This window comes from Podarcis liolepis (genome assembly GCF_965112155.1).
Source record: "Podarcis liolepis genome assembly, chromosome: 9".
NCBI lineage: Eukaryota > Metazoa > Chordata > Lepidosauria > Squamata > Lacertidae > Podarcis > Podarcis liolepis.
This window is the reverse complement of record NC_139564.1, coordinates 23,364,433-23,387,348: the sequence shown is the minus strand read 5'-3', so window position 1 is coordinate 23,387,348 and position 22,916 is coordinate 23,364,433. Positions and strand designations below refer to the sequence as shown.

The window sequence follows — 22,916 nt, the reverse complement described above, 5'->3', positions numbered from 1 at the left end:
AGCATAATGGACTTCAAGGAGAATTACTTCCGCATGTTATTGAGGATGTAGAAAGTGCACTCAGGAGATGCACTCAGCATCTGTCAGGAGGTGTGCAGTTTCCAGGTTATATTCAAGGACAGTCCCATTCAGGGAGAGTGCAGTAACCAAGTCTGGAAATTACAGAAGATCGGTATTGCATGGTCTGACTTGTCCAGAAATGGGGGGAAAGCCACCTTATTAGGTGAAGATGGAAAAATGCACTCCTAGCAGCAACTCTGACCTGCTTCTCAAGAGCTAGTGCTGCATCAATGAGGCCTCCATGTGTTTTACTTGATCAGAAAGGGTCCCCCAAAAAACATTAATCGCAGCCAAGCTAAACTGCAGCAACTGTCTACCAACATCACCCTCCAGCTTGTATAGATTCGATTTATTCTGGTCTCCCTCGTGCACTTGAACACAGACTCTGAAAACTGGTTCAGGACCTGTGACAGCTCTTGAGTGCCACAATAAATATATATGTTATCAGCATATTTAAAGACACTCAACCCGAAGTTACAGATGATCACTATGAATATTAGAGCTATAAGACATATAAATATTAGATAGCATTGGTGATAGTACTTGAAATCTTGCAGAAGTCAGGGAACTGGCATAGCCTTCCTAGTAGTCACCTGTTGAGTCATATCAGACAGAAATAAGTTACCCTTGATTATATCCTGAAAGTTATCCTTTCAGCTCAGCTTGGTAGAGACTGTTCTACAACACAACTTTATATAAGCAAAATGGAACAGTTATAGCTTGAAAATATGCCAAAACCCAACCTTCAGTGGTCAAAGAAGCATGAAAGTATATTTATTTCTTCTGTATGTTTATTAATTTCATACACCAGTAGAAATTTCCTGTCAATCATAGGCTTCAGTATCAAAAGCTCTTTCTTGTTTAGTCTTCTGAGGTTTTTCTCCTGAAAGAGTTTAATATTTAAGCCGAATGCATTCATAGCAAAGCTGTTTAATTTTGCCTTCCCTTTTCCCTGGCATGTTGAGGAAAAAAACCAGAAATGTGAGCAGGTTTGCTAGTAATAACTATTAATTGTAATTTAATGCACCTATTCAATTCAAGGCAAGGCAAATAAACTTTTAAAAACTAGGCCCTCCAGATGGTGTGATTAAATGTTTATTAATAAAGTTGAGTTTTAGTGCAAGAAAAAAACAGGAAGCAACATTTTCCAGAAGAGGCTAAACATTGCATGTTTAGATTTGTCCAGATAAGATGAGCTACAGGTCTAGAGTGAATAACTGCATTGCATGTTTAATTACACTTTACTGAAACATAAAGGGCATTCCTACTCCTTTCTGCACTTTCTGCTCCATGGCAAGCACAGTTTGTTGTGTCATCGAAATGGAGAAACTTGTTAAACCTAACTATAGTTCACATCCAAACCATAACTGGAAACCACTGTTTGAATGGTATGAGCATAGAACATTTTTCTGATGGCCAGTCAGTGTTGCTGAATTGTGTTGCCAGCCTGTAGCTGTCCTAGTTGTTACACCCCTCTGCATACCCATGTAATTCCTGCTAGCTGTTTCCCAGGACTTTGCCATACCCCTCCAAGCACTTCAGGAAAAGAGAAGGCAGATGGCAGCTTAGTGCATGTTCCTTTACATAATTTAATGGAAAACACGCGCTCTGCAGGGTCTAGCAACAGGTGTCCTATTTCTTTTAGCGGCGTTTTCCATGTAACACTGCACTTGGGAGCTAAGGAGTTACTGAAATACAATCTGGTGGCTGTTGTAAGTTTGAGAGGCTTTTCTTTTTTCCAGTTTTATAAGGTGAAGCTTCCTGGTAAAAGGATAATGTTGTCTGGGCTATGTTTGGGGGTTTTTTTTGGGGGGGGGGTTAAGGTAACATCTAGGTGATAGTTTTGTTTCTATAGAAATTTGTCTGCAATTCATTTCATTAAGCACGTTGCAAAAACATGAGTGGTGGTCCATTCATTTCATGAAATTCCCAGCAAAATTTCTTTATGGTCCTATAACCTCCTTTGCATAAATTTCTAGCTTTTGTAATCATCTCAGCAATGGAGTGGTTAAGATAACCAGCTAAGATTAGAAAGAATCCAAAAGACATTTTGAAGTGTGCATAGTGACTAATGCAACTACTTTAATCAAAAAAGTAACTGTATTTGACCTTCTTAAGGTTAAAGGCATTTTTCTCCTTGTCATGTCTTACAATTACCATGTCATATTGAAATATATACATTGACTCCATAGATTTATGGGTCTGTAAATTTTGGAATGCAAGAAATAGTTATTCCTTCGAGTTAGAAATTAATGAACTGTGCTAAGTAAGTGGGATGGTTTAGTTTATTGGTGATCTTACAAACTTCATACTTTCATATAAATTTTACAGTCATCCAGATGGAACTGTTCAAATGAATTATTTTTAAAGGGATCTCTTAATCTTAGATTAAATCTAAGCCTTTCCAAGGCAATTCATACTAGATCCAGGAATAAAAAGTAGCATTCTTTGGCACCCGAGACTCTTGAAGACATAAGGTGAGCACGAGTTGAAAAACCATGACTATTTGACCACCACAAATCATACTTGAAAATGTTTTCTGTAAAATGCATATTGAATTCATATCAGTTGCATGAATGCAGAAGCTAACTTTTTTGCACTTACAATGAATGAAAAGGTAACCAATAACTTTAAAAAGGTCTTAACATGGGAGTAACCAACTGGTGGTCCAGGACCATATTCCAGCTCCTAGAGAAGGCACAGGCAAACTCAGCCCTCCAGATGTTTTGGGACTATAATTCCCATCATCCCTGACCACTGGTCCTGTTAGCTAAGGATGATGGGAGTTTTAGTCCCAAAACATCTGGAGGGCCGAGTTTGCCTATGCCTGTCCTAGAGGCTTCACATCTGGCCCCATCATGGTCCCAGATCCCAAGGATCTCTTTGTCTTACTATGGCATTGATTGTGGGCAATCTCATATTTTTAGCACCCAAACTTCAATGTTTGTTACCTCCCCATCCCCATCCCCAACTTTTGTTCTTGCAAATGCATCATATCTAGGTGTGTATGGATTTTGTTTCTTATTCAGTCTCTTTCTTCCACAGAAGAGAGCTATGGCAGTCCCAGTGCTTTGCGAGTACATGGTGCTAACGTCAATCCCTAGCATGTCTACCTAGGGCTGGGAAAGTTCCCTGTCAGTCAAAAGCCCTGGAGAACTATTGCAAATTGGTATGGACAATTCTAAGCTTGATGGACTAATGGCCTGACTCAATATAAGGCCACTTTCTACTACTTGCTTGGGGCTTTTCATCCCATGTGAACAGTCAACATTTGCAGAGCGCTCTCCTTTTGCACTTCAGGCACTCATTCAGAGGTGCAGCAAAAGGCTCTATCTGTGTGACTGTCTAGGGAGTGGTGGCCCAGGAGAGGGCCTTCTCTGTGACAGACCCCAAGTTGTGGAATTCCTTCCCCAAAGAGGTGTGTCTGGCGCTTCCATGATGCAGTTTATGGTTGTGTGTTGAAGACACCTCTTTATCCTGGTCTTTCACACCTGAAACAAGTGTTTTCAGGACCCACCTTATTCCTGTGGTTTTTAATAGAAATTTTAAATTGCTATCACCACCCCAGAGACCTTACGGTGAAGGTCGGGTACTAAATTGAATAAATGACGATGATATTCAGAGCTTGGTTTTCCTCTCTTCCTCCTTGATTTCCTTAATGGACCTACTTCTTGCACAGCTTTAATCGAGGGCATATATCTGGCAGCATCAACATCCCATTTGGATCGGCATTCACTGCTGAAGGAGACCTTGTCCAGTGCCCTGCTTCTTCCACTCTTCAGAGCTTTAAAGGGAGAGTTGTTGTGGTTGTAGGACACGTGGCGAAGAATGCAGCACTGGTAAGTTTTTATGTGATGGCATCCATGTTATCAAGGATGAGAAGGTTTAACAATAACAGTTAGTTAGTCTTGTGGTAGTGTGTAATTTTCTGGACAGAATTCTACAGAAATAAAGACTCGTTCTGGACATACAACTTTTTAGATTACTGGGATATTAATCTGTATCTCATGTACAAAACCAGTTCCATGATAGACATGGAAGAGTGTCGCTGAAATTTATTCACTCATGTATTTGTGTGTGGTTTTGCTATGGTTGCTTTTGTATTTCTTCTGTGGTTTTGGCTATTAAATGTTCTACTGGTTTCATTGTAGCTTTTAATCATTGTGTTTTATTAGCTGTTGTAAACTGTCCTGAAAAATTTTAATTGGAGGGAGGGTATTGCAGTGTTTTGAATATGTTAATGCATAATGAATTGGCAGCAGTAACTCACAACAACAACAGACGGAGTCTTGAGGTGGTGGTAAGGGTTTAATTTAGTTCCTGGGGTGTTTCAGCACTGGTGTTACAATTCTGTCAGTTTTTACTTGATTTGTGTGTTAAGGGTAACTGCACACATTCACTTAAAATCAGAGCAGGTCTGATTTTATTAATGTCTCAAAGCACTTGCTTATGGACAGTCTTCAGATAGCTAGATTTTGTCTGTGAGCAGGTTTCCCCCCTCTCTTTCTTGTGTGGCACAAACTGCCTATTTGAAGGACCCTGTTTACTTGGGCAATGGAATTCACATGGTTTCCAGCGTCACTAAAGTAGCTCAGAGAATGTGAGTGTGGCCTCTTCGCCTGGTCAACAAACAAGGAAACCAGCAAAACAACTTGCCCAAGATGAGTGAACAGAAACATCTCTGCTTTCTTTCTTTTGGTGGGGGGGGGGGAGAATATTGCAATGGCCGGTATGGTAAACAACACCTTTTCTGAAACTGATCACATTACTGAATGCATAGTGAGTTAATTGCATCTACTAAGAGCACTAATTCTGAAGAATTGTCATATTTCTATTAATACACTTAGACGTGCAAGCCGACTCTCTGTGATCTGAAATGACAGGGTTGTCCTTTTGCAGTGCAGAAGTAATCCTCTTAATGTGAAAAAGAAGCTCAAGCTTAACATTATTAATCTGTTGACAATAATAATTAGCCATTCTTGTCTCTGTTACTCTGGGAACAGCATTTTCTTGGACACAACTTTGGGAGCTCAGGCCAGGAGGGGGTGATTATGAAGCTAAATGAACTTTTTACCCTACAGTGTTTTTATAGCTGTCTGTGGTTATGGCACATGAACTTTTGATCATCACAGCCATTTGTTTTTGGCCTGAAAAGTTACCAAAATGTTACTATCACATTTTCTGGAACAATTTTTAAATACCTCTCTCCAAATACCAAAATAGCACAGAGAAATATTCGCCATTAGGGAGAGATGGGCAACCAACTCAAAAAAAAAAAAGTCAAAGTCGGAGTCATGATTTTGCACGAGGTTTTGTTGGGATATTATAAAGCACAAGGAAACAGACACATTCTTGGCAAATGTCTCTTTCCCTTATGAAACTGACGTGTTTCCAAATGTGCCTGCTGACCCTTCCATGTGGGAACTGTTCCTTTGGCTGACAGCAAAAGAAAGTATCATTTTGTTGTTCACATCACAATGATCATTGTAGAATATTTTCGGTGCTTACTAATTACTGAATCTGTGCACCCATCATTGCACAGTGGATGCATGAAATAGTCTTCCAACAGGTTTGGGGGATCCCCTCCTCATGAAAGGCGTCTCTGGGAAGCTGAGCCAAGAGTGGAGGACCAACAGGGACTGTTTAAGCTTTTCCCAATGGACCGTGGTTTCATGCTTTTCTCCACATCGTTTCTCACGCCTGGAACCTGAGGGTGCACAGCAGTGCAGCTGGAAAGGGTTAAGCTCCCTCTCCTTCCTGCACTCCCAGCCAGCCACAAACTATTTTCAGGCATCGTATTTTTGCATTAAATCACACAAAGTGGGGTGAAATGAGGGAGCAACTATGAGCAAACTTAACTCCACCTCCCATCACTGTTGCCCTCCACAGGTTGGAGGAATAACATCTTTGGTGGAGAGCCTGGTCTGCTTTTGTAGGAAGATTTAAAACCCTGTTGCATCATGTGGAGAGCCAACATAGGTAGAGCAGTCCGTCCCCACACACACAAACACTACACCTCAAACCCATGGAGGGCAACAGGAGACAGAGCCAGCATTTGCATCCTTTCTTTCCCCCTTCATACATTGATTCAGCACAGAAGTAGGATGCCTGAATAAGACTGTAGCTTTGTGTCATTTTAAAACAGGCATCAGGAAAAGGTTACACATCTGCCATATGATGTCTAGTTTGGACCCAGTGGTGTTCAATTTTGCTCCCCTTTGCCCTCAAAACCAAGAACGGTGTTGAAAGAGAAGTACATAGAAACCTTGTTGTTTTCCAAAAGGCTTTGAATGTTTTGCTGTTTAGCGCATTTGTTGATTCTGCTTCCTTTTTAGAAACGCCTGTAGTATTCTTGCAGTTGTATCAACGGACGCTTCACCAAGTATATTGTCCCTTGTAAAGTTCAAGGTGGTGGGAAGGCGGGACAGGCTGTATAAATAAAGTTAGGGTTATTTTGCAGCTTGGGTAAAGAAGACCCTGTGAACTGCTTCCTTCCACCCGAGCTGACTGTGTTGATTTTATGCAAACACAACATAAATTGTTGCAGCAAGTTACTAACTAAGCAGTCTTTGGTGGTGGCGAGATCTTTCTACTTTGAAAAGTTGGAAGAACTGTTTAATAAATACTTGTACATTTTTAAGTAAACAGTTTGATCTGCGGTAAGTGTGGTCAGATTTAAAGTAGGTAAGCTAGAAATGTTCTCATTTGGCGTATGCTGGCCTGTGGTAGCCTAATCTCTTATCATATTTTTCCATCTGTGCAGATGAATGGGAACTTTAAACTCCTTGTGTGTTAGACTCTTATACCTGTCAGTTTATACTTGAAATTATGGAGTGGAAAGTGTACATTCCTCACCAGTTGAGCATGCAAGGAATTTTTCCTTGATCTTGAGTGAAAAGTGCATTTTTACCATTCTCTGTTCTTCACTACTTATCTCCCTCATTACCATCATATTTCAGGGTTGGTACAGCTGCAAACCACATCTAAGAAACATGTTTCCAGTGTCATTGATCACCAAAGGATCTTTACTGTTTGACTTTGTTAAATAAGTAGTCATCTACAAAACTAATAGGGATCTAAGAGTGTGCACCATGGTTTGTGGAATCAGTGCAGATCAGCCAGTAGCTTAATATGTTTAGGTGGCCCCATGCATATCATATTTTCTACCCATGTATACATGGTCCCCACACTGATGACTTCTGAACAGGTTTTCTGGACCTTTCTGGTCCAAAGTGATTTTACCGGATAATTTAGTAATTGGTGTTTAACTTCTGTTGTTTTTAACTTGTGATATTACTACTGCTTTGTGCATTTGAGCTGTTTGAGTCTGTTGATACTGGATTGTATCCAACATTAGTCATGTTCGAGAGCAGACACATGAACATGACTAAACTAGGTCCATTCATGTGAATAGGTCTACTTAGTAAATTTTGTTGAATGCCACACATTATTTTTAATTCTGCTGCTATAGTGGACTGTGGTCAAATAATGTTTACTCAGAGTAGACCCACTGAAATCAGTGGGTCCAAATCAGATATGGCCATTAATTTTTGCTGGGTCCACTCTGAGTAAATATTAGTTAACTTCAGCTCTATATTTTTAGATGTCTTGGTGGTTTTAGGGTATTATGGTATTATATATTTTTAAATGTTTAAAGTTAGCTAATTGAATTAAAGCAGCCTGCATTTTATAAGCGTCTGGTAATCATGATCTCAGTGAAATATTGTGAATTCCTAAAATGGGGTTGTGTGCTGATAGAGCATTGAAGGATTGCTTTACCTCATTCTGGATTTCTTGTATAAGAACATATTGGACTATAGTTACTTAAACATTACCATTGAATTAAGCCATTTAACAATATGCTCCCAAGAAACACCAAGATCCAATGCATGATGTAGAAAAGTACCATTGTTTGCTTCCACTGCATTTTTTGGCCAACCCGCCTTCACAAATCTTCCATTTTTTCCCCTTACACTTGTCTGTAAGAGAAATGAAGTGCCAGGATTTGGCCTTAGTCCACTTACTGCTCAACAGTTTCCCCCTCCCTTAATGGAATCTCCATTGTATACACTTCAAGTGCATGATGTGTCTAATGTACCAACATACATGAAAGATGTTAAGTTTTACTGCTCTCAGCAGTCTGGACATAAACATAATTTGACCCTACCTTCTATTGAGGAACGTGATAGTTGACAGTAGAACTGTAAACACAAGATTTTAGCTTCTGATACGTGAGTATAACAAGAAGCCAGAGCTATACATTCTAAAGCAGATAAATGTATTCGGGAGAAAAAGTTTAAAAATGAGTAACAATCAGTGGTTAGCCTTAAAGGGGCTTTGATGGTATCCAGGCTGCCCTGGGTATTCCTCCCCAAGCAATGAGAGAAGAGGTGGGAAAAGCCGTCAAGGCAGCCCCTGCCTTCCTGGCAACAACAAGTGGGCAGGACAGTTTGGGGAGGGGGGTCAGCCAGCCATTATCATTAGCACAAGGACCAAGGAACTGGATGGAGACCAAGAAAGCTTGAATAGCTGCTACGTTGCCAAGGTGATGTTGCCGCACCTGACACCATTTGAGACCCTGGATGTCTCCCAACTTGCCTCTGGAAGCTTGCAGCACTTTAAGAAACAGAGGGAAGGGGCTAGGGAGGAGACCAACCTGCTGACTCTTGTCTTTACCAGCGGCAAAATGTGGGGTAGGCACTACCCTTCTCTCCATATCTGAGGCTCAAGAGGGAGGTAAACTCATTGCATTGCTGGAGGTTGCATAAGATGACCCTTGGGTCACTTCCAACTCTACAATTCTTTGATTCTATGATTCTGTGATTTTAACCTCTGCAGCCACATCCATGTTTGTTGACAGCAGGGGTGATCATCATTTAGCATCATTAGTAGAGGGGGGGAGCATTTAGCACTAACCCCCTACAATTATAGCAGGGTAATTGGATATTCTTGAACACTGAACTCCCATCAGCTTTGCTGGCTGCTAGTGGTGGCATTTGGAGACCAACAAAATGAAGAGGGCACCACACTGGCCACACCTGTCCTGCAGTTAGTTTTCCAGAGCTAAGTTCCAAGTACATGTAAGTGAAATAATTGCACGTTCTTCGACTCCTTAGCCGGGTTGGCACTCTGTAAACTGCCATGCACACCGATGGAACTGTATAAAGGAAATTAGCAATAACCGCCAATGTTCCTCTAGCAATGTTTTACTGTGCAGAAAGCACAGGTGGAGAAGATGCCGTGTCTTTCTGGCAACTAGCCTGTGTGGCATCACCTCTGACCTTTTCTTGGTGCAAGTGAGACCTGAGTATGAAACATGGCCTCAGCCATTTATTTGGTGCTGTTGGATAGTAACCTAAATGGAGCCTAGACATAATCCAATACAGTGGACGCTCGGGTTGCGAACGTGATCTGTGTGGGATGCACATTTGCAACCCGCAGCGTTCGCCACCCACGTCTGCGCATTTGCAGGTTGCTATTCGGCGCATGCGCAAAGCGCGATTTAGTGCTTCTGCGCATGTGTGACTTCCAAAACCCGGAAGTAACCCGTTCCGGTACTTCCAGGTTTTGGCAGTCCACAACCCGAGAAAACGCAACCTGAAGCGGATGCAACATGAGGTATGACTGTACAACTGTTTTTTAATTGGGTGGAGAGTGGGTCTGCTTTCATTGTTGTTTATTGTGATTTGTCGCCTTTTCAAATTGCATCCATGGATGTCTCTCTCTGGTGAAAATGATGCATGCAAGCACACGCTGTCCTTCATCCCATCAATAAATATCTTCCTGAATTCTATTTACAAGACCACCTAGTTCCATGTCACATTTTACATTCTGTCCCTTTCCACTCAAGCTCTTTGCCATTTCTTTTCTCTGCAGTATTCCTCATCCTTTGGACCACCCAGCTAGCAAAATGCACTACATTTCTTCCGCAGTACTCTGCTGATCTCTCTCTCTCTTACAGCTGATATTTCAGCAGTTGTCACAGATCCGCTCCAGCCTGGTTGCTAAGGGTCTCCCAGCATGAGGGTAGTAATAGCCCTTTGTCCCGTTGGGAGGTTTAAAAGGTCATTTGTCAAAGTTTCAGTGAAACCCTTGTTTTACTACATCATGATTACTTGGGCATTACGGAAGAATAGCACAGCGCAAGATTTATCAGCTCTGAGCGAAAAGCAAATCTTCAGGACACGCAGTTGCCTTTTGGATAAGCGGAAGCCAAAGGCACAGCCGTAAAATACATAACTGGAGTTCTGTTGGCTTTTCACTTGAAATTATGAATAGATCTCAAGGGTTGTAGTTCTGTATTCATGGCCCCTTCGTATGCAGCTGCAAACACTTGGGAGCAGATTCCCTTTGGTGCTCAGATGCATCTCCCAGGTATGCATGGGAATACTGTAGTGTAGGGTGACCTAGGGGTCCTTCCAAGCCATTGACAATGAGGTAGAAAAGACTGACTTCATCATCAGCCCAGTTTTTTGTTTGTATATGGGTTAATGCATAAGGAAAAAAGCTTAATAGCAGGGTAGGGTCAAGCTACATAGGAATCATAGTGGAGACCTTCTGCTGTATACTGATAAGGAAATGTGCACAATTTCTTCTTCATGGAAGGTAAATATGCACCTTCTCCGTGAGACCTGGTTGGCTGGTTTTTCTGCACAATAACTTACATTCCCCTTAACAGCTATTCCACCATCAATGTACATTACAAGAGTTGAACATGATAGGGTGCTGCCTCAAGGAGTTTACAGTCTAAAATTCAACCCAGATAGAATAGGGGAAGATTATGGGTTTTTTTTATTTCAGTTGCTTTGACTTATTTATAATTGGGCCTTGGGATATTGAAAATATAAGGTGGATGGATGGATGATTTGGCATTTCAAGGAAAATACTAGCTTTGAGACCAAATGAGAGCTGATATCCTCTAGGTGTTCTGAAAGGCGTAGGAGGCAGAAAAGAATAAGGGGCATAGTCAACTGTCAGATGACCGTAGGGTGGAACTGGGAAAGGTTGCATGCAGGAGTGCATTGGGACTTAAGAGTGAAGAAATTGCAAAGGTGAGACTAAGGAGGGTTTTTCCAGTAATGGCAATTGGTTTTCATTCAGAGTGGGCTGAATGAATGCAAGACAGGGAAGAGATTTAAGAAGACATGCCATGCTATCACACGCTACAGAAAGCTGAGGGCTGAATTCACCAATGGAAAGTCCATAAAGGTTGCTTGTAGCCAAAGCAACACAACTCGAGTTCTTGGCAAAGAGCTGTATTTTCTGGTCTACCCACATTGTTGCCGTGTCGTCCCCCGGGTAACAGTAAAGCCAATGTTTTCGCTGGGTTTTCCCCTTCTCCTGACCACAGACAGTGCCCTTCTGTCGATCTGGCAGCAACCTGAATGGAGACACAGACGCCAAGGTTGTTTGGCCTTGGTCTTTGCTAAAGTGGTTTGTTTAGCAGCAGCTACACTCAGTACTCTACATCTGTGTGATCAGCTGTGTCTCTGTTTGCATAGGTATACAGTGTACTTCGATTGTTCACCAAACTCTGCAGGTGGTTCAAGCCCAACATGAGCAGCTGTGGCATACAGAAAGATCATCTGCAAGCAACGGGAGAGGTTTTAACACAGGGACTGGAAACCTGTGACTCTGCAGTTGCTTCTGGACAATAGCTTCCATTATTCCTGCCCATTGGCCATTCTGGCTAGGACTCATGGAAACTGGAGTTCAGTATACAGCAGGTTCATCATTTGTTTCTCAGGCCATGTCCTGAAGGCACACGACAGGCAGCAATATGGAGGGTGTGTGTGAAGAGAGAAAGTATGCTTAGAATCTCAGAACTGTAAAGTTAGAAGCGACACCAGGGGCTATCTAGCCCAACCCCCTGCAACGCAGGAATCTCGGCTAAAGCATCCATGACAAGTGGCCATCCAACCTCTACTTAAAGCAGTTTAATTATGCAGCATAAACACAAGGATGGTTGTTGTTTCTCTTTAAACCCAATGAACCCCTCTTTTATCTTTGTATAGCAATTATTATCATCATTATTATTTTATCATTTATATTCCCCAGCAACTCTGGGCAGCTTCCAGCAGTATAAAATCACAATAAAACATCAAACACTAAAAACTTTGCTGTACAGAGTTGCCTTCTGGTGTCCTCTGAATGTCCTGTAGTTGTTTCTCTGTTGTTTCTAAGTTAATCCGTTACTTCACAGTGGCTGGTAGGGTGGAAGGCAGGGAGCCCAACAGTTGGCAGATCCCAGAACTAATCACAGGCATAGCCAACAAATTCTAGTTTCCTCCCCATCGTCCTGACTGCAGAACTGAGACAAAGGAGGAAGGCGGCAGCCACAACCTGGACTGGTTGTATGAAGGCAGGTTGGGGACTGACAGAAGGCAGACTGAGGTTGCTGGAAAAGTGCCCCATTTGCCTGAATGGACTAGCCTCCACTGCCATTGCCTGATTTGTATTACTTTGCCTTTTCACTGGGCATCTATTGTCATTTGAGCAAGAGTCTTCTTCATTTTTGGTGCACATATCTAGCCTGGTGTTATCTTCCCCCTTGCCTAAGATTCCTATCACCTGTTATCTGATCTGTCTTCCTGCCTTCCTTTTCTTTTTTGCCCAGGATGGAACATGGGTCCTTCAGCACATGTTTCACCACTGATCTGTTACCCCTTGCCTTAAGAAAGAAATACCTTTTAATCTTTTATCAGCACAGTTTGTTTGTTTGTTTGTTTGTTTGTTTGTTTGTTTGTTTGTTTGTTTTTATAGAGAACAGGCAAACCATCAAAATACCTTGAAATAATTTCGTAAAGCAATACTGTGGTTTGATTGATAGGATGATGCAGGTATCCCAGCAAGCCACCTTGCTCCTTTGTGCTAATGTGTATGTGTACATTCAGAAATGATAGGCATCTTCCTGACATTGGGTCTTTCTGCTTCAGTTTGCAGCTCACCTGGTGAAAGTCAAATATCCAAGGGTTTGCATTTTGGATGGAGGCATCAACAAAATCAAGCCAACTGGTCTGCTGACAGTTCCTTCTCCACAAATATGAGTGAGAAGCTTGCATTTTTATCAACAATACCAGAAGATTCTTTATGGGCATTACGGCACCTGCATTGCAATAGTGACACATGTTTTATGGCTTTCCATTGTGATTTTGCAGGAAATACTGTAGTATTCTTCCCTTTCACCTTTTTGCTGGATGAAAAAGTAGAGCTTTGGAATTTTTGATGTCACCCCAAGTCGTCTAAGATCTTCACGGCAATGGACCTCAACTGTGCTCTTTTAAAAATCCGCACACATTCTCTCAAAGTATTCATGCAAAAATAAGTGAATTGTTTTAAAGTAAATGTTTCAGAGAGCAAACACTTTAAATTAATGGGATGCAATCAACTCATGCAGATCCGATAAATGTTGGGCTCTTGCACATTTCCCTTTCACAGAATTCTGTTGTCTTATTTCTCTTGTTTTTCTATTTCTATTGCTCTTTCTTTTTTAAAAGATATTGGTATCAATAAAATAGCATGCCTCTACTCTTGGCAACATTTAAAAAACCATTTTGTTCTATCAAATACTTCATTTAAGCCATGTTTAACCTTTCTTTGAAAAATTGCGAATGTCTGAATATTAACTTTGATATAAATGAACTTTACAAATGACGTCTGCGTAAAAAGTATAGCCTTGTGCACGAACCTCACCAATATCCTCACCATCCTCAGGCTTCATGTTTTAATTTGTAATGTAATATAAATTTGCTTTTTGCAAATTATAAAACTCTGAAGAAATATCTCTACTTCAACAACGTACAGACAGCGTCAAAAGGAAAACAGTCGTTTGTGGAGAGCTTAAGGTGGAGAACACCCTGGCTGTCTTCACCTTTATGTTTTTCAGCATTATAAGACCTATTGCTTTCAGTGTCTGCATCAATAGACTAAAATAAAGTCCTGAGTTTGTTTTTACCGTAATCAGAGCCTGGCATGATAACAATTTTTTCCTTTTTTTAGAGAGGAGCCCTTGAAATGTGAAGATTAACAATAACATCTCAAGTGCACAAGAGAGGTTGCGTAATCTGGGTTTCAGACCACAGTGATTTTTTTTGTTTCTAGACAGCACATTTTACTTTCAAATGAAGACATTATATAAAGGGCAAGTTCAATATATATATATATATATATATATATATATATATATATATATATATATTCTCTTTGTTAATCATAAGTGCATCTCACTCATCCAGTCCCTTCTTCCCAAGCAATGGAATGGGAGGCATACCTGAGGCCCAGCTGATTCTCTCATGAGTTTGGGGTTGGAGGATGGCTGATGCTTCAAAGACCAAAGGTGATAGAACAATCATTGTGGGACTGGGAAGATGTGAGTGACAAGCCAGTTGCTTCCCCTAAGCCGACAGAAATTCCTCCCCTACTGAGTCCCATGGGATACCAGTAACATTCTCCCAAGCCAAACTCAGAAAAAGCCCACCTGAAAGAACGTGCTCTGGATTCTTCTCCAGCTCAGATTAAAAGGGAAACCAGAGAAGAGTGCCCATTTTCCCACCCTCTCACATGTCGATCTTCTGCCCTGATGGAGTAGATACATTTCCATAGGAGTAGGAAGCCATCAGAACTCTATGAAATCAGAAATCTTATCATGGGTGATTTCATCATATCTTTCACCATTGATTAGGCCAGGGGTCAGCAAACTTTTTCATCAGGGGGCCGGTCCACTGTCCCTCAGACCTTGTGGGGGGGCCGGACTATATTTTGAAAAATATAAATACCCTGCAAGCCAGTCCTGCAGCTGCCTCCGGACCTGGAGGAAGAACGCACTCAGGAGCACGTCTCGGCACCGCCCGCTCACCAGTGTTGATGAGCAGCAGCTGCCCCATAAGCCTACCAGCCTCTCCATCCATGGCCGTGCCGGGTTTACCTCAGCTGCGGGTGGTGAGGCTTCAGATTGGCTGCAGGAGCTTCCTGCAGCCAATCCGAAGCCTTGCCAACATTGCCGCCCACCCAGAAGCCGTGCCAGTGTCACAGAAGTCAGCCCCCATGCAGCGAGGCATCCGCAGTGTGCAGGGACTGACCAAGCAGGTGGCAGGGTTTACAAGCCTGGCGGGCCACATCTGGCCCATGGACCTTAAGTTTGCCAGCCCGTGGATTAGGCAGTCCCTGTACTCGGGCTTACTATCTAAAAGACACAACAGGAAACAGATGAGGAGGGAAGGTGGGGAAAACAAAGTAGGGCTTGTTTCTTAGGTGCAGAATCCTTGCAATGAGCAGTTGGAATTGAAAGAGTTATTTTATTTTTATCACACCTTTCTTCCAAGCTGAAAGTGGTGTACATGGTGCTCCCCTTCCCCATGTTTCCCAGGGTGGGGAACATATGACTTGACATCAGTACATCAGTACATGTGAAAAGGATCTAGGGGTCTTAGTAGACCACAGGCTTAACCATGAGTCAACAGTGTGATGCTGCAGCAAAAGAAGCTAATGCTATTCTAAGCTCCATCAACAGAAGTCTAGTGTCCATATCAAGGGAAGCAGTAGAACAACTCTATCCTGCCTTGGTCAGACCGCACCTGGACTGCTGTGTCCAGTTCTGGGCACCATAATTTAAGAAGGATATTGAAAAACTGGAACATGTGCAAAGGAGGGCAGCCAAGGGTCTGGGAACCAAGCCTTATGAGGAACAGTTGAGAAAATTGGATTTGTTTAGCCTGGAGAAGAGAAGACTGAGTGGTGATACGGTAGCCATCTTCAAATATCTGAAGGACTGTCGCATGGAAGATGGAACAGTGCCCTGTCTTGTTGGCAAGGTAAGCAAGCAAGGTAAGCAAGGCTTCCCAGCCTGGAATTGGCATTGCAGGAGTACTTGGTGTGTTGCCCTCCAAATGTTGTGGGCTACCACTTCCATCATCCTTGGCCATTGGCCATGCTGGATGGGTCTGGTGAGAGTTGTAGTACGAAACATCCGAAGAGCACAACATTGGCTACCCCTGCTGCAGTGCGTCTTCTGGTCTGGAGTCATTTCAATACACCTGCAATGCTTGTGGATATCGCCAGCATCTTTACAACTTTTTTAGTTCCCAAGTACAAAAAGTATGCAGATGAACAAGCATGGGGGAGGGGGGGAAGGTGAGAGTCGTTTTTGCCTCCAGGTATTCCAAAGCGTGTTTCATCAACTGTCAAAGGACAAGTTTTTTTCTACCGAATATGTATTTACCTGGCATTATCACGGTAAGCTGATTCCAGTGTGAGTCACGGCTCCACCTTTTCTCAGGCACCTCTGTAGGGAGAAATTTTATCTTGTTTCTTGGTTTAGGACATAACTCTGGCGCCACAGAGCACAAAAGTAGCACAATAAATCTTTCTTCCGCAGGATAATTGTTAATATTAGCTACAATAACAAGCCTGTCAGTTTGCAGGGATTCAGGGGCATTGGGTATGGTAGACCCCAAGGAATTAGGGGAGATTTAGCTTTCTCGCCTCCAGAGTACTAGACTCGATTTGCCTGGTTCCCACCCTTCCAAATGCCTTCAGTTAATCCTTTGGAGTCCTTAATTAGCCTTCTCGTTTTCTGACGCTTTTGAAACGTCTGAAGTTTCTCTCAGATCTGGCTGCTGAATGATAGTAGCGGATCTGTGATTAGGCTTGATGTTCCGTAAGGATTGTGTGATTTCAAGGTAAGGCAGAATCAAGACCCAGTTTAGAATGGACATCAGTTACTGTAGGTTTGTTTTCTCTTAAGGATGCCGTTCCCATCCTGTTGAAGTCAGTGGCAGATTTCATGTTAATTGTTACTTATGGCATTTATAGCCCACCGTTCGTCCAAGGAGCTCAAGGCGGTTCTCCTCTTCCTCAGTGTTATCCTCACAGCAACCCTGTGAAGTAAGTCAGCCTGAGACACTGACTGGCCCAAGGTTGCCTACCTAGTGACCTTGGGATTTGAACTGTGGTTTCTTAGTTCCTAGTGCAGCACTCTAACCACGGCACCACAAGCGCTATCGATGTGCTTGTCAGTGCTTGTGGATTGCACACCTAGACAGCAATCCGGTTACATGCAGCTATGAAAGCCGATGGGCACTGGCGGAGGAAGGGGGTTTCAGGGTGTGTGGTCCACCCTGGGTGTCATCCCTGAGGGGGGATGGCATCGGTGCGCCGCCACCCTGGGACGCTCGTCCTCCCCCAAGACGCTCATCGTGGACACCACCACCATGTTCACCATGCCACCCCCATGGGATGCTCACTGCCCGGCCCCCGCGGCTCGCCCCGGCTAGCTCCATCTGCCAACGGTGATGGTTGCTGGCATCCGTCTTTCTTGAAAAACAATGGAGTGTGCCTCTGAGCTTCAAGTCAAACTGCTGGGGAATCACAGCGCCCACTGTGGCTGCAGAGACTGATAACTCACGACTGCTGCCTCCTGCATTGTTTTTGCTGCATTAGCAACACCAAAGTGACCCCACCCCACCCCAGGGTGCAAGCCTGGGCCATGTGTATGGAGGCCCTGGGCTGCCCAGATGACATCACCCCACCCTGGCTGAAAAAGTTTGCTGATCCCTGGAGTAGATGATCCTATGCCCTTTTAAAATGTTGGGGGTGGTTATTTGGTGGTTGTTTTTATTTTAATTATATATTTTGCTGTTTTGTGTTCTGGTTTTGTTCTGTGAGCCGCCCTGAGGCCTCTGGGTATAGGGCGGTATGTAAATTCAATAAATAAAATAAATAATAAATAATGAACCTCGGAGGCCCATTCCAACTCTACAATTCTATGATTCTAGACAGGACATTGGCCTGATCCAGCAGGTCCACCTTATGTTCTTGAACTGGGATCAATGCCGGATTTACGTATAAGCTAAACAAGCTATAGCTTAGGGCCCCACTCTCTTGGGGGGGAGGCAAAAAAATTAAAGGAAAAAACTGGATGTACATTTCCAAAATATAAGATAAAAAACAAATAAAATCTACATGCAGCAAAAGTGTTTTGTGTTGTGTAGGCTCCTATGATATAAGTAATGGGACCCACCTGCTAGCCTGCTCCCTAAAATATCACTGGTTTGCTTATTTCTATATACAGTGGTACCTCGGGTTAAGTACTTAATTCGTTCCAGAGGTCCGTTCTTAACCTGAAACTGTTCTTAACCTGAAGCACCACTTTAGCTAGTGGGGCCTCCTGCTGCCGCCGCGCCGCCGGAGCACAATTTCTGTTCTCATCCTGAAGCAAAGTTCTTAACCCGAGGTACTATTTCTGGATTAGCGGAGTCTGTAACCTGAAGCGTATGTAACCTGAAGTGTCTGTAACCCGAGGTATCACTGTATAGGGTGCCTACATTCTGCATGTGCAAATGGATTTAGATACCTATTAGGTCCATAAATAACTATATAACATATATTCAACACAAAAAACAGCGACAATTTGTTGTTGACAAAGGACAGCTGGACATATAAAGGGCTCCATTACCTTCAGTAGCTTAAAAAGGTAAAGGGACCCCGACCTTAATCCAGCCCTGACTGGGATAATGCCTTGATTACCTAGAAGCGGGTGGAAAGATGTTATATGCCTTGAAACTTCTGAATTTTGCATGGCTGGAATGTAGCCTCATGGAGACTGACAGCTAGCTTCCCCGAAGTCCCAGAACACAACTGTCCAGAGCCTGACCTTTGTCCAAAGCCTGACAAAAACCTGGCTGACCCTCTGCCTTAACAAAATGGACTATCCAGAGAGGCTAATGACTGTCATCCTCCCTCTGGAGAGCAAGAATGTATTGCGAGGAAATTCCCTTTCATTTTTGTTTACATAGCAGTAATCCGATGAATTATTACAGGCTGATGTGTGTTGGCTGCTTCATTGCTGGCATATGACAAAATCATAAAACATCCCCTGGTTGTCCTTTCGTTCAAAGATTTTTCCAGGACATGGTGAGGCACGATCGCTAATGCGTGCCTAAAACATTTGCAAGTCCTGTTGACACGGTAGCATTCCTCTCCCACAATGTTAGATGGTGTAGAGACGGACTGAAATGCAGTTAGTCTGGCATGTGCTTTGCACGGATCATGGAATCATGGAATTGAAGAGTTGGAAGGGATCCCAAAGATCATCCTTTCCAAGCCTTCAATCAACTAGATCAGGAATGGCCAAACTTGGCCCTCCAGCTGTTTGGGACTACAATTCCCATCATCCCCAACCACTGGCCCTGTTAGCTAGGGATGATGGGAATTGTAGTCCCAAAACAGCTGGAGGGCCAAGTTTGGCCATTCCTGATCTAGATCATACATGACAGGTGGCCATCCAAACTCTGGGAGAGTCCACAACCTCCTGAGGGAGACAGTTCCACTGTCAAACAGCTCTTACCGTCAGAAAGTTCTTCCTGATGTACGTATAGTCAGACTTCAAGCTACATCTTCTTAGTCGACCTGAGCATAATCATGTTTTATGTGTCCTGTGCATTTAGAAATCGTGTTCTTTCAGAGAGTTTTCATTGCTTCCTTTTAGTGGGTCATTTTTGGAACCAGGGACCTCAGACTTTTTAGCTTAGCAAAGAGAAAACCTGCCTTCTTGAAAACTAAACGAGACGGTAGAGGAACAGGGAGGTGGAACATGAAAGAAATTCTCTCACTTCCTCCCCTGTGAAGGAGTGACTGTTCTAATGAATCCATGAAAGGAGTCTCCTCACAATGAGAGGGGGAGCCGAGGCTATGGCGAGCAAAGGCATTCTGGAATTAGTTGCTAATTACAAGTTCCTGCAGCGGCTGATTAATTGGCACTTCTGTCTTCAGCTGAGTATTTGTCTCACATAGGGACTAATGGCACATCAACACTTCGGCCCTTAAACCAAATTTAGCCATTTAAGTCCTTCTCCAAAGGAAACTATATCTGTGTGGAGAGCTAAGGATATCATAGAACATTCTTAATACCCTCACCAGATGGCAGCTCCCAGAATTCTTTGGGGAAAGCCCAAGACTAACTAAGGCCAATATAAAATGGTCTATAACTGATAAAAAAAAAATTAATGTCCCTATGCCCCCTATGGGTTTGGGTGATACAAAGCTAATTGCTAAGTATTTAGAATCCTCACTTCCCACCAAACTCAACGTTGTGAATAATTGTAGGATTCTTTAAAACTTTCTACCCTTTCTCAAAGGAGTACAAAGATCCCATTTTATTCATACAATAGCCCAGAGAAGTAGGAGTATTTTTTTAAAAAATCCCTGTATTTTTTAAAAAAAATATTTATTCATAAACATTAAACTTTTATAGCCTTGTCCCTCCTCTCGTTCAAGGCAGATTTTGGGTTATGTGAAGACGGAGAACCCATGTCCTTCCAGATGTTGTTGGACTACAGTTCCCATCATCCCTGATCATTGGCCATGCTGACTGAGGCTGATGGGACTTGAAGTCTAGCAAAATCTGGAGGGCCACAGCTTCCCTAGCTGTGAGTTGATAGGCGATGACCCGCCCAATTAATTTCATGCCTCAATGGGGGACTTGAACCCTGATCTCTCCAGTCCTCATCCAGTGTTCTGCCCCCTACACTACAGTAGCTTATCTGGCCACCCTATTTGTCCAGTTATCTGACCATTATAAAAATATGTAAGCTAAGAGTTTGCTGTTTTCACATGCAGCTTCTTCTGTGATTCCTTGTGTACATTCTGAAGCGAAGGAAATTGGGGAAACAGTCGCACCTGAGATCTACAAGCTGCTGACTTGCAGAACAATCCTATGTGCGTTGACTCAGAAATAGGTCTCATTGGTTTACTTCAGAAGAGGCTCCTCAGATGCCTTCATTGCATATCTTTAGGCACCAGGCAAAAGCATCCCTCTTTTTCCAGACCTTTGGCTAAGGAAACAATCTATGGCCTTTTAAATTGTAGTGAGATGGAGGTCATTGTTTTTGTTCATATGCATTTTTGTGTTTTTCTATTGTAAAGCATCCTGTGATCTTTGAATGAGGGCAGTATAGAAATATAATTAATAATAACAAAGCAGAGCTTTTTTTAAGCCGGAATTCGCTGGAACTGACTTCGACACCTCTCAGGTGGGCGACATTGCCATTATAAGACAACAACAGCCTCGGTCCAGTATACCTGAAGGAGCGTCTGCACCCCCATCGTTCTGCCCGGACACTGAGGTCCAGAGTTGAGCGCCTTCTGGCGGTTCCCTCGCTGCGAGAAGCCAAGTTACAGGGAACCAGGCAGAGGGCCTTCTCGGTCGTGGCACCCGCCCTGTGGAATGCCCTCCCACCAGACGTCAAAGAGAACAACAACTATCTGACTTTTAGAAGACATCTGAAGGCTGCCCTGTTTAGGGAAGCTTTTAATGTTTAATATGTTATTGTATTTTAATATTCTATTGGAAGCCACCCAGAGTGGCTAGAGAAACCCAGCCAGATGGGTGGGGTATAAATTACTACTACTACTACTACTACTACTACTACTACTACTACAAGGGAAGCGTTCAGGGTGACTTCCACTACCCCTTTTTCTAGAAAAATAGCATGGATAACAAGTATGCATAGGATCACAGTTTGACATTATTTTGTTCAGGTACTCTAATGTATACCGTATTTTTCGCCCTATAGGACGCACTTTTTCCCCTCCAAAAATGAAGGGGAAATGTGTGTGCGTCCTATGGGGCGAATGCAGGCTTTCGCTGAAGCCTGGAGAGCGAGAGGGGGGGTCGGTGCGCACCGACCCCTCTCGCTCTCCAGGCTTCAGGAGAGCCCCAGCGCCAGCCCCACAAGGTCAGGGGACAGAGGGAGGTGGAACACCGCCATCCCGCTGTCTCCCGAAGTGGTTTGGAGGCTGACGGCAGGGAGACCCCGCCGCCAGCCCCGCAAGCTCCGGGGACAGCTGGGAGGCGCAGCGTGTCTCCCCGCTGTCCCCGGACCTGATCTGAAGGCGGGCGGCGGGGAGAAGAGCGCTTCTCCCCGCTGCCTGCCCCGCAAGCTCTGGGGACAGCTGGGAGACACAGCGCGTCTCCCCACTGTCCCCGGACCTGATCTGAAGGTGGGCTGCGGGGAGAAGAGCGCCTCTCCCCGCTGCCTGCCCCACAAGCGCCTGGGGGGGAAATATTTTTCCCCCCTTTATTTCCCCCCAAAAAAACTTGGTGCGTCCTATGGGCCGGTGCGTCCTATGGGGTGAAAAATACGGTAAAAATACAAGGAGTCGCAGCAGCCTAAAGTCTCTTTCAGTTTCAATGGCTTGTGAATTACTAGGAACCAGCATCATGGCTCTTTCTTAAAAATTAAGATCTGTCCCTGCAGTGTGAGAATGTCCTTGGCCAGTGTTTCTCAGCGCCACACTCAAATTGCCAGTTGCCCTTTCATGTCCGGCTGATCTTAGCAGAAAGAAGCTCCATTGTGAACAGCAGGTGAACTGTAGCCTGCAACAATTATGTGAGGAGGCGATGTTGCTCTTCGTTGAAGGTGTGCCTGTTTTCAGATCAAGCCGCGGCACAAACCCCAATGGGGGAAAAGGTAAAACTCGTTAGTGTTTGGCAGAAGAACAAGCGCCTAGCCAAAGCCTCCCTTGTACACTCTTCACGGCATGACAAAACTTGAAGTTGTTTGTTGCTGCACAGCCCACTCAGGAGTCCTGCATCCCTTGCCAGTCCCTCTTAAGAAATCTCGAACAATAAACAATAACCTTTTTATTCAGTTGCAATCAGTTGAAGAGCTGCTCCGAGAGATAAATCTGCTAGAACTGTCATGAACAAAGGGGTGGTCATGGGGCTTGGATTTTGCCGAACTTTACTGCTAGAAGCACACCTTGCATGTCTAGTTTAATGTTGCCTCCCACCCTGCCCACAAAGGCTCGCTTTTTGGGGGTGAAGCGGCTGCAGGAGGCTTTGGGTTGAGTAGGAAAAG

At 43.5% G+C, this 22,916-nt stretch overlaps 1 protein-coding gene across 2 annotated transcripts in view; it reads left to right on the top strand.

Annotated features, from left to right (window-relative positions):
- The window catches only part of TBCK (TBC1 domain containing kinase), an 82,110-nt gene extending 68,091 nt beyond the window's left edge, over nt 1-14,019 (top strand). For both annotated transcript variants that reach the window (XM_083459208.1, XM_083459209.1), the window contains exons 25-26: nt 3,740-3,899; nt 12,996-14,019. In XM_083459208.1, coding sequence (XP_083315334.1) covers nt 3,740-3,899; nt 12,996-13,106 — 271 coding nt within the window. In that variant the 3' untranslated portion in view covers nt 13,107-14,019. The remainder of the gene's footprint in view (nt 1-3,739; nt 3,900-12,995) is intronic.
- The last annotated feature ends 8,897 nt before the right edge of the window (nt 14,020-22,916 follow it).